Here is a 12,143-nt window from a genome sequence, read left to right as displayed (position 1 = left end):
GCAAAAAGACGACTAAAAGAGAGTGAGAGATCGTTCTGTCTTCTTTTCCTCCAATTCCATGGTTTTTAGTCACACACGCACACGCGCGCGCACACACACACACACACACACACACACACACACACACACACACACACACACACACACACGCAGACACACATTTTTCAAAGCTGATGTCACCAGAGCCTTCCGGCCTGCAAATCCCTTCTGTTGCTCTGTTTTCCCTCCATCACAAGGCCAAATAACGGGAGCAGCTTGTGCAATTTAATGTGATACTACAAGACTTTCATTCAAGATTCTAAAGTGCAATGCAAGTACACAACTATTGTCACTTATACTCTGTCAAATCAAAGTTATTTGTGTATTTGTTCCCCAAGACACCCCGTGACCTTTAACAACTCCTTCAAAGTTTGCAACGTGAAGATGGTGAATTAGTCTTTTGTTGGCCCAATCACAGTCATGAGATTCTTTAGGTTCCCAGACGAGCAAAGAGGAAGAGCTCGCATCCAAGCTGCCGGGTTTAAAAGGGGAAAGGAAGTGAGGAGGAGAAGCAGGAAGTGAGACAAAGCTGGAAGCCAAGGCTGAGATGAAATCAACAAAAAGTGCTGAGTCGTGGTAGGAGGACCCGGGACTTTTTGCATTTGTGAAATTTACCAAGAGGAAGTAGAGCCTTGGATTGTTTCCATGACAACATTGTTGTAAAAAACACCCATCCATCTTTTTCTAGAAGACCTGACAGTGCATTAAAGTGCGTAACACAGGATACCGAATCAAATTTCTTCCCTTTTATTTGTGTGCTGCTGTAACACCTCAATTTATCCTCTGGCCGTCATGATCCCACCGCGCTTTGCATCTTTGTTGCACAGATTGACACACACACACACACACACACACACAAACACTCACACATTTAGCATCCTACATGCACCAACTGTTTGCAGGCTGAAGCTTGATGAGTGTGGTTTGTGGTTACTAGGCAACCTCTCATCCTCCACTCATCCTCCAGCTGTCATGTTGACACATTTCGAGACCAAAGAGAGTCACGTTCACAGGCGCCCGACACAAATTCGGTCCCAGACGCGAATGAGCACATGCAATCAATTTCATATTGCGACACAGCGTGCAAGCAGGTGTGTGATTGCGGGGGAGGTTTTTGCAGAAACAAAATGTAGACAAAGTATGACGAGTGCGCCTGTGGGAGGAAGAGGAGGTGGAGGAGGTGTTTGCAAGATGGCACCAAAACAAAAACAAAAAACAAGCTTCACACTTCTTTCTAAACAACTTTTGACCAGATGATGTCACCCCTTGGCTCCACTGCTTTCAATTCCTTCAGTGGTACCTTGAGATAAGAGTGACCAAATTATGATTATTATGATTTTCTGCTTTGACTTGTGAGTGCAAACTTGAGATACGAGCAATACACTTATACTTTCATGTTGTTTTTATTTAAAATAAACAAACTATGCTGCTTTACAAGCTTAATGCTAACATATAATAGAAAATCCCATTGATATGCTAACAGTTAGCTTCAATGCCTGTGTCTTTTTTTTTCACACAAATGTCATATATTCTTTATTTTCTACAAAAATAACCAATATTACAGCAACTTACTGAGTAATAGTAGAAGAAGAAGAAGTCAATTCTTCTCTGGTTTGTGTTTGCATGACTGTAGTATGCAGTGCTGCCTCTCAGTGGTCAAGGTGAGCATGCAAAAAGGAGAAGGCACACTGAAATGGATCGCAACATTAAATGATGCACAAACTGTTACATCCTTAACATTCTATTTAATTCTGTCATTACTCAGTTTATTTTTAAATAAAGTAAAACATGTGAAGGGCATTTCAATTAATTTCAATTGGTAAAGATGATTTAAGATACATCAGTTTTGAGCTACAAGCATAATGACAGAATCAATTAAACTGGTATGTCAAGGTGGTCTTTGTTATTTAAAATTGCTAAATTAATTTGTCATTGCATAATGATGTTGATGATGGTGGCATTAGCCCACTCAAATTGACAGTTCAGCTCAGTGAAAAATATATTTTTTTAATGACATTGAAATTTGGTAGTGTACATTAGTTTAATTGTTATATTAACATTACGCAGCATGCAATTTCAATAAATAAATAAAAAGTTCCTTTAGGTTTCTATTCAAATTTCAAAACTAACAAAAATTTTGACTATAGGCGCTTAAAAAAAAGAGTCTGAAAAAGTTGTTCAGTCTGGCACTAAACGCTAAAGTGACAACTCTGCTTCGGGCTCATTAGCACCCTGACTCGGATGTGTCAGTGTGCTCAGAGGCTCCACTTCACTCCACCGTGTTCTGTCGCCGCTCCTCAACACGCATCGGCGTTAGTGTGTTAAAACGTCGTTTGGAGCTCTGTCGCCGTGGCAACAGTCTCAGGACCTCATCCGCCGCGTTGTTGATGGAAAGAGGAGGAAACAGAGGAGAGTGTGCGTCCGCCATAAGAGGGCGCTGTTTACCTCAGTGATGAAACATTTGAGTGGGTGGGGCTTCCTAATGGAGAACTGATTGAATTGTTGGACAAAAATGATAGCAGTGGGAGGGCTGTGCTTTTGTTAATCTTCTTAATCTGGTGGACCTTATCCATCCTCTTAACATAACCACTATAATTGCAAAAAAAACATCAAATATGGAGTGGTTCATGATAACTATTTATCCAATAACATGATAAAAACTAAAGATTTCAATAAAACACATCATACCGACCATGGAGTATTGAAGATCGCAGCTGCTTTGTTTGCTTGTTATTTGTTAAACAGCTTTGCTCTGACCAACCAATCAGAGGACAGCTGACTTCATTGTCTGGCCCTGTAAGGAGCAATTTGAAATATGATTGGAAGATTGAAGCCATTTTCAAATGTTGACGTCATCATCACAATTGGAACCGTGACTTTTTTTTGCTTGGTGTTGTGAGCCAAAATTCAAGTTATGAGCAAGTTTCAGATATGATGCTACTCAAGTGGAAAGACGTGAACTTGCAAGTTAGACTTTATTGGCAGTTGGGAATGTTTTTAGGAGAGTCGCGAATTACTGGCGGTTTTTGGTTTGGGCTCGGCCCCCGATTTCCTGTAAGTTGACTCCGTGGCCTTGTGTCCATGGACAGCGTCCTGTCCACAGCGTTGTCCCGCAGAGGTTTTATTTTTAGTGGGACTCTGGCAGCTCGGCCAAACTTAATATGGGAAAGGCACGCCGGGCTTCGGGGTCTTCTTTCGTCGGACGAGACGGTACGCTTCCCCCGACAAGAGACTTACAACAGGTGCTTTGCCGTGCAAACTACACCCCCCCCCCCACTCCCTTCTAATTGTGACATTTTTGGCAGCTCTTCCAGCTTGTCTCTTGGAGGAGCGAAGCCCCCCGCCCCGTGTGGTCAGCAAATCCACGTGGAAGCGCTTCTTAAAGGCAGCCGCTTGCTGTCGGTCCTGCTCTTCTCTTGCCAGCGGGGACAGGAAGCAGACTTGGTTTTCGGGACCATTAAGTCAAGGTTCAGAGCGGAGGAGAGGACAATAGCCATGAAGTGGGGCTGGGCGATATTGGGGGTCTTCCTCTCCTTGGGGGCCCTGGCGTCTTGCGAAAATGGCCTGCAAATCCCACAGTACGACGGCAAGGACCGCGTTCACGACCTCAGCACCAAGAACTACAAGTCCATCATGAAGAAGTACGATGTGATGGTCATCTACTACCACAAAAACGTGCATGGGGACCGCAACGCCATCAAACAGCTCCAGATCGAGGAGGTGGCTCTGGAGGTGGGTTGGCCGGAGGAAGGATTCAGGATTTGAGGATTCTGAGTTGCCGTTGGGGTCTGACGGCTGTGGATGGATTTTGTGGCACTGCGTGGTTACCGTCAATCAGGAGGCTGGCCTGGGGATTGGCCCAGCTCTTGAGCCATAGCTAAATTCCAAAACCGTACTCCAACTTGCGTAGCATTTGTACTTAGAAGATAAACAAAATCGCTGGACTAAGCTAACCTGTAACAGGATAATCAGGACTGAATTGAAAACAGGCCCCGCATAAGCACTTGGATACAATTGAACAGCTATGCTAAATTTGCTAATGATACCAACGGAAAGAAATTCAACTTTAAGATTGGACAGAGAATTTTTGAGGGTGAGAAGCTTGCGGTTTTTTTAGGCTGGTAAATGGCAAAACACACAGTAGGCTACATTCACCTTCAACAACATCAAACAATTCTCTTAAATTAGTCAACCAATGAGGAATGGCAAAACAAAATACTTCATTGGAGTACAGAAACCTGAGTACTTGTACTTGGTTACTTTCCACTATTCCTCATCCTGGGCAGATGTCGCATACTTACCTGGCAGCCATCGTTAGCTAACCCTGATGCTGAAGGCTACATGCTAATGCTAACCTAGCATCTGCATTGAATGCTGTTTTCACTTTTGTTCTTTTTTTTTTTGTCTGCCGTTTGGCACCCTGGGAGGGAAATCAGGCTGTTGCTATGGTGACCAAAGCACATGCAGGATGACCAACAGAACATTTCATGTTGCCAAGTTTCTTTTTCGTTTCTTTCTGCCAGCAAAAATGGAGGTTAAAAATTATTATTCAAACAGAAGCTCATTTGGCAAGATGAGGTGAGAGGTATGATGTTGCCATGTTCTCGACACCTGCTTTGTGAGGAACTTACAGCTGGGCTTCTCAAAATTGTACAATTATTTGCAATAAATGATTATGGGGCATCATTTTTAAAAACACATACCAACATACCAATACAACAAACCTACAGAGGCATCTTTTCCAGAATAAAATACAAATGATGAGGATAGCGTAAATGGGCCTTTTTTCAAATTCCTAACATTTTGGTATCCACATGTTTAATTGACATTTGGATTTGAGGGTCCTTGGACGAATTTCTTTTTCTCTGGACCCAAAACGTTTGAGAATCCCCGGCTTCCAGGACTTGCGCGTGGCTCACTGATTCATCGTGTGCGTCTCAGATGATGTAAGTGGCCCACAGCTAAATTTAAGATGCTGCTATGTGAACACATTATACACATTACGTAGTCACCTTGCAGTTGCAAAATGGGGAGGTTGTGGAGCTGCGTAACCGTGGCAACGACCCAACTCAACCTGGCCAAAAGGCCGAGGTGACATCATCCGTTTGGCAGTGAGTTTGTGGACCAGCTTGTGTTGCATCATCTGCCCCATGTGACCTCGCCGTCAGGTCCAATGAGGAGATTTAAGGCCTCTTTAACTTCCCGATTAAACCTGGATAGGGACGAGAGTGCGTCAGCTGGTGGCCACTCTCAGGCAGTCCAGCTTTTTATGCGCCATTATTGATTCACATGCATCTTTCATGATGTTGTATAATAGCCAGCTGCACGTGTGTCCGTGTGTGTGTGCGGGTATGTGTCAGAAGCTATTATTAATTTACTGTGTGTGTAAAGCTGTTTAACTAAGATTCTCAGCATATAGATACTGTACATCCGTTTACAAAGATATGTATGTACACAGGGCTATATATAGTAGTAGATCCATAAACATGTGCCATCTATTACATTTGTAGTCAAGTAAATATATTTTTTTATAATAATATGTATAGGCTCCAGCACCCACGCAACTCTTGTGAGGAATAAGCGGTTAAGAAAATAGATAATATGTTCTATGCTTGTTGCTGCTATGTTTATTTAGCGCATTAGCCGCAAAATCCACCCGTTTTTACCCATTCAGCGGGCTGAAAATGACATCACAGTTGTGCAGGACTCAGGTAACGACCAATCATGGCTCACCTGTTTTCTAAGTTTGGTGTGATGTTGACAAGCTGAGCCGTGATTGGTCCTTACCTGAGCGCTAAGGCAATGTGACGTATTTTTCAGTCGACAGCAAGTGGCAAAATGGCCGCCTGCTGAATGGATAAAAAAGTGGCTTTTGCGGCTTAATTCATATTCCACAAACATATAAAATATTAATCAGAATGTCGTATTTAGACTAGTGGGGGTACTCTCCAAAAAAAAAAAAAAAAAAGACTAGTTGGGGCACATAGAACATATTTTTGTAAAAAAAATAATAATAATAATTTGACTTGACTTCCCATTTACCCAAAAAATTGTCACAAGTCAAAACATATATTAAGGAAAAAATACAGATACTGTAAGCTTTGAAATATTTACATTAGGCTACAGATTGGTAGAGTGCCAAATATATATATCCATTATTAACAACAAAGATAAGTTGTCTGTAAAATAATATAACGCTAATAATAGATAACATGTTTGTTCAACCATTACCATTACATCAACAAAGGAAGCAAGACGTTTTCAACACTTAAGATTGGTCAATAATTTGTCAGAATAACACTCACACATGTGAACTGACCAAAACAATAGATTTTTGGAAAAAAATATGAAATGCATGAAATTGTGACTAAATAATAAATAAAATATATATTTATATATACATTACATTTATATATACACATTACAGTGTTCCCTCACTTTTCGCAGGTGTTACGTTCCACGCCAACCCATGCCAGGTGAATTTCCGCAAAGTAGAGAGCATAAAAAAGAAAAATAATTTCTCAGAAAATTCCGCAATATAGCGAGGTACAACCCAAGGTAAACCCCGTAATATAGGAATTTTGGACCCAAATACAATTAAGCGATATAGTGAACAGCGAAGTAGTGAGGGACCACTGTATATATTAATTAAGGGGTTACCAGTTTGATACGCATTTCTGAAACAACAAATTTACTCAGATGGCATTTAGAATGCTTTTCTTCTACGTGAAGACATTGATTTGTCGCAATAATTAAATATGCACAGAAATGAACAAAATTTGTAAGGTCGACTAATCTAGAAACACAGACACCAAAATTCAAATAAAATTATGTACTTCGGGAGACAAAATGGACACCTTTACAGATCTACAAATATGTACATTGGTTCCCAAAATATGTACACAGATGAAGAACATGTATATTGTGGTAGTAAGCTATTGACTGTGGCACTTGAATGTGGGAGCTAAGCTAAGACGTTCACCTGTCAATCAGACACGACGGACGTGAGCGAGTCAGGTGCGTCTTGGCCTGGCCTACTTCTGTAAGGAATGCTTTTCTGCCTTCATCGTGCCTTCTTCAAGGCCTTAAATAGCGGCGGGATGTACATTCACATCTCCTCCAAATACCCCCGTTACAAATATGCTCGAGTCGAGGGGGCTGGGACACACACGGACGGCCAAGTTTTCTTTCCTTCTAACAAGGGTCTTGGTGTAAGCTAAGCGTAAACACGCAACATCACATGTTGAAACTTTAAAAAGAAGCACGTTTTTCTCGTAACTTTTTGATACATGCCGTGTTTAATTTCACGAGTTAAACGTGACGGACCAATAGGAAACAAGTTTGTGCACTCTAACCTGCAGGTAGAGAAGCACCTGTTACAGCGCCTCAAATTGAGCCCCTTGCCAAGACCTCCCTTTCTCTTGTGAGTGCTTGGGGGTTTCCGGCGGGGGGCGGGTGGCGGCTGTCAATTGTTAGCTCCGGTTTCGCTCCGATTTAGAAAGTGCAAGGCAGCAGTCCAAAGCTTTTGCTTTTAAGGTCTTGAGGTGGACGGGAAGTGACGGCGATCTTACCCTGGAAGTTAGCGGAGGTGGCAAAAGAAGCGCAAATTGGAATGGTGAACCAAATGGCACTTTTATTTTGGTCTTAATCAGAGGCACTTTGAATGGTGGCATGGTTGAACGTGATTGGTTCATTCATATGGAAGCCCAAAACTGCCAAAATTCAAAATAAATATATGACTATAAAAGTCAAAATAAAAAATTATATAAAAAAAGAATTCGAAAATTAAAATTAAAAAATATATATAAATGGAAATTATATATATATATAAAATTTATATTATATTTTTTATTTTGTTTTTATTTTCACTTGTTGTAATTTAGTTATTTTTTTAGTCATTCATTCATTTATTTTGAATTTTGGCAGTTTGGTCCATATTGCCAGGACGAAATGTTATTCAAAGGAGGGGGCGGTCCTAAGCGTGTCTTGGGCTGGACTCCGCCGGGGGTTGGGGCGTAGACGAACGATTCGATGAACGAATCTTTAGAACGGTTCTTTTTAATGAACTGATTCAAAAGATTCAGTTCACTTAAAAGAACTGTCATGCCCATCACTAGGTCACCTGCTCACTCGTCAAATGAAAGGCAGTTTGCAACAGCGGAGTCCTACCCAAGACACGCTCAGGACCGGCCCCTCATTTGAATAACATTTCGTCCTGGCAATATGGACCAAAACTGCCAAAATTCAAAATGACTAAATAAATACATAAATGAATAAAAGTGAAAATAAATGTATTTATGTATATATATTTGGGTTATTTTTATTTCCATTTATATTAATTATTTTTTTATTAAATTTTTGAATTGTATTTTTTATATCCGTTTTTATTTTCACTTTTAGTAATTTCTTTATTCATTTAGTCATTTATCTATCCATCCATCCATCATCTACCACTTATCCTGGGTCGGGTCGCGGGGGCAGCAGCTCCTCCAGCGAGATCCCAAGGCGTTCCCAGGCCAGCCGAGAGACATAGTCTCTCCAGCGTGTGTCCTGGGTCGTCCCCGGGGCCTCCCGCCGGTGGGACATGCCCGGAACACCTCTCCAGGGAGGCGTCCAGGATGCATCCGAACCAGATGCCCGAGCCACCTCAACTGGTTCCTCTCAACGCGGAGGAGTAGCGGCTTGACACGGAGTCCCTCCCGGATGACCGAGCTTCTCACCCTTAGTCATTTATTTATTTTGAATTTTGGCAGTTTTGGCCTTCCATACATTCAGGATATAAAGACTTTGTATAGCAGCTGTATATTGTATGCTTTGAAATGTAGAGTCAAAGAGTAAAATCCACAAACCTGAAAAATCAACTTAAATCCAGTAACTAAGTAATTGTACTTTGGTGACGACTTTACAGTCCGACGGCTCATGACGCACCTTCGTCCCACCCCTCCCCCCTATCATTCCTAATCTTTTCTCCACAGCTCGCAGCCCAAGTTCTGGCTGATCTTGAAGATGAAGACATCGGATTTGGCCTTGTGGATGAGAAGAAAGACAGCTCTGTGGCCAAAAAGCTCGGTAGGCTTCTTTCTCTCGTTACACACGTCAACTGAACTGTCAAATGAAAACTACTAAAAGGTGCGAGTAATTCGTAAGTAAGTCTCAACAGTCATGTTGAAATTTGAACTGAGCGGGATATCAATGTTCTCGATTTGGCTAACGAATTATCAATCCAATTGCTTGAACCACCTCAACTCATCCTCCCGCCAGGCCTGGATGAGGTGGAGAGCGTCTACATCTTCGCAAACAACGAGATCATCGAGTATGACGGCGAGCTGACCGCTGACACCCTGGTGGAGTTCCTCTATGACGTAAGCGAGAAACAGCCCGCTTGGGCTTGGCGTGTGCTAAGTTGCAGAATCCTTCAGGGACATTTCAGAATGTTTGGTAGCCATCGGCGCCAGGGTACTTCCGGGTTTCAGAAAAGTCAGAGACTACATGCATTTGCGTTTGTGTGCCCATAAGGGGTTTGTTTAATCCAGTTCCTTAAATAAGAATTGTTGTAAATCGTTTTACAAACAAGATAGATGACATGGAAGGGTTTGTAGTTGCACCCTCATAGAAAATACGAGTGACGTCGCGGCGAAATTTGCTTTTATCTGTACTATAACGGTTCTCCCAACGTCGGGCGCCTCAGGTGATGGACGAGCCCGTGGAGATCATCGACAATGAGCGGGAGCTGAAGGGCTTCCACAACATGGACGAGGTCATCAAGCTGGTGGGCTACTTCAAGAGCAAGAAATCTGCTCGTAGGTGAACGACGCAAGAACGCAAAGGAAGGCTCGAGCCGCCGGCACCATCCTTTCAGCCCTGACGTCTTTTGCAGATTTCATCGAGTTTGACGACGCAGCTGAGGAGTTTCACCCCTTCATCAAATTCTTTGCCATCTTCGACCCCAAGGTTTGCAGCGCAAAGGCTTCTCTCGTTCAGAGCAATGAGTATCAATCATTCTTTCCATTACCAAATGAAAATAAAAATACGTTTAAAAACATTGGGGCGCTGAAAGGTGACCCGTCAGGCTTCCCGTTCTTAGACCGGTTTTGACTGGGGAATTGGCCTTTTAGAGATCACTATAAAGTAATCTGAATCTGAAAATGGTACGAACGTTTGATGCACAGATTGTTTAAGTGCCTCAGAGGTTCTTCTCTGTCTCGCTTTAGCTCGCCAAGAAACTGAAGCTAAAGATGAACGAGGTGGATTTCTACGAGCCCTTCATGGAGGAATCCGTCACCATTCCCGGAAAGCCGTACACCGAGGCCGAGCTGGTTGAGTACATCGAGCAGCACGACAGGTTAAAGTTCAAACCTTAAACCCAATCACCGCCAATGGACAAATGAGTCACTGTGTCTTGTTCCCTACATTTCAGACCCACTTTGAGGAAGCTGCAACCTCACAGCATGTACGAGATCTGGGTAAGAACATCTTTAAATACACACTTCCTGTCCACCAATCGAGAATGGAAAGCCCTTTGAGCATTCGTTCCATATCGGCCTGAAAACGTTCTAACACCAGGAGGACGACATCGACGGTGAGCACATTGTGGCCTTCGCCGAGGAAGACGATCCAGGTAAGAGTCCGATGTATCCCATCAATCGGACCCACCGATCCCACCTGACTACCTTATTTTTATTTTGGAATCATTAGATGGTTTTGAGTTCCTGGAGATCCTGAAGGAGGTGGCGCGTGAGAACACAGATGATCCCAATTTGAGCATCATCTGGATCGACCCTGACAACTTCCCCCTGGTAGGCTGGCACACAAACACTGGACCCGTTGCGTTTAATGCAGCGGTCCAATGGAAGAAAGAAAAAATCCTTAAGAACACCTGGTCTAATGGCTGTGATTGTGCCGTCACGTGTGTGCTTTTTCTCAGCTGGTTCCGTACTGGGAGAAGACCTTCCGCATCGAGCTGTCATCCCCCCAAATCGGCGTAGTTGACGTGGAGGACGTAAGCAGTCTTTGTTGTTCCTGTGCACGGATTTTGACGGATGACGCTCACTTCTTGATGCTGCTGCTCTTCGTCTTTTTCTTCCTGCTCTTCTTTTGGCAGGCTGACAGCGTGTGGATGGAAATGGACGACCACGATGAAATGCCCTCGGCGGACAAGCTGGAGCGCTGGATTGAGGACGTCCTCTCGGGAAAGATCGACCCTGACGATGATGACGAGGATGACGAGGATGACGAGGATGACGATGATGATGATGACGATGACGATGACGATGACGATGACGATGACGATGATGATGATGATGACGATGACGATGACGATGACGATGACGATGACGATGACGATGACGATGATGATGACGACGATGAATAGAAACATCCCAACTGTCTTACAGTCCAGTTGTTACATTAAAAATAGTTTCTGGCAAAAATCACAATGACAACGATGGATAAAAACATGCCAACCGTCTTTCAGTCCAGTTGTAACAGTGAGGAGGATTTATTTTGTCACTTCCTGTGCGGCCGAATATGAGGAGCCAGTGGGAGGCGCTCACATCCGTCACTAAATGAAACCATGGGTTTGCTTAGCACGCGGACTGCGCTAGCATTTTGTACCTTGTGTAGTAACATGACCAGAGCTCAGAAATAGTCACTTCATGTAAAGTGTGTCAAACTAGTAAAGACAATTCTAAACAAACCAACTCGATTCCTGGAGTGTCTTAAAATGATCCTGGAAATTTTTTCATAAAGTAGCTTTTTCTGCTCTCTACTTTAAAATAAAAATAAAAAAAACACCAAAAAGAAACAAACAGGCTTGCTTGTCGTTCTTTCTACAATGATTTGGTACTTTGTAAAAAATAGACACTCATTTCTTTTTTTGATTATGGTAATACTTTTGCACCTTTTGTGACTTAGCTCACAACTCAATCTACTCCTATATCAAAATGCAGCTCTTTTACTTGTCTTTTTTTCTTGCAGCACAGTAGAAAGCAAATATTTGTTTTGTTTTTTTAGCAGGGTTTACCTTACTCTCATTTTTGTATATCACACAAATCTGACATATGAACAGGGGTGTGTAGACATTTGATGTCCCTTTTAAGCACTGT

At 42.6% G+C, this 12,143-nt stretch overlaps 1 protein-coding gene across 1 annotated transcript; it reads left to right on the top strand.

The window, feature by feature from the left end:
* The first annotated feature begins 3,367 nt into the window (after positions 1 to 3,367).
* Positions 3,368 to 11,832, top strand: LOC147159997 (calsequestrin-1-like). The gene is made up of 11 exons (XM_086059179.1): positions 3,368 to 3,771; positions 9,015 to 9,108; positions 9,301 to 9,401; positions 9,728 to 9,839; positions 9,917 to 9,990; positions 10,251 to 10,381; positions 10,457 to 10,502; positions 10,603 to 10,657; positions 10,735 to 10,835; positions 10,964 to 11,038; positions 11,141 to 11,832. Exons 1-11 carry the CDS (start codon positions 3,535 to 3,537, stop codon positions 11,408 to 11,410), a joined length of 1,296 nt encoding a protein of 431 aa, XP_085915305.1. The 5' UTR covers positions 3,368 to 3,534; the 3' UTR covers positions 11,411 to 11,832.
* Positions 11,833 to 12,143: the final 311 nt, after the last annotated feature.

Source organism: Leptonotus elevatus, chromosome 17 (assembly GCF_054856555.1).
Source record: "Leptonotus elevatus isolate MCC_2025b chromosome 17, RoL_Lele_1.0, whole genome shotgun sequence".
In the NCBI taxonomy this organism is placed as follows: Eukaryota; Metazoa; Chordata; class Actinopteri; order Syngnathiformes; family Syngnathidae; genus Leptonotus; species Leptonotus elevatus.
This window is presented reverse-complemented; position numbering and strand designations above follow the sequence as displayed.

Excerpts from the sequence above, each read along its gene's own strand:
- LOC147159997 (XM_086059179.1), top strand. The coding sequence starts at position 3,535 with ATGAAGTGGGGCTGGGCGATATTGGGGGTCTTCCTCTCCTTGGGGGCC. Across the intron at positions 3,772-9,014 it reads TCGAGGAGGTGGCTCTGGAG|CTCGCAGCCCAAGTTCTGGC; the intron begins GTGGGTTGGCCG and ends TTTTCTCCACAG. Across the intron at positions 9,402-9,727 it reads TGGTGGAGTTCCTCTATGAC|GTGATGGACGAGCCCGTGGA; the intron begins GTAAGCGAGAAA and ends CGGGCGCCTCAG.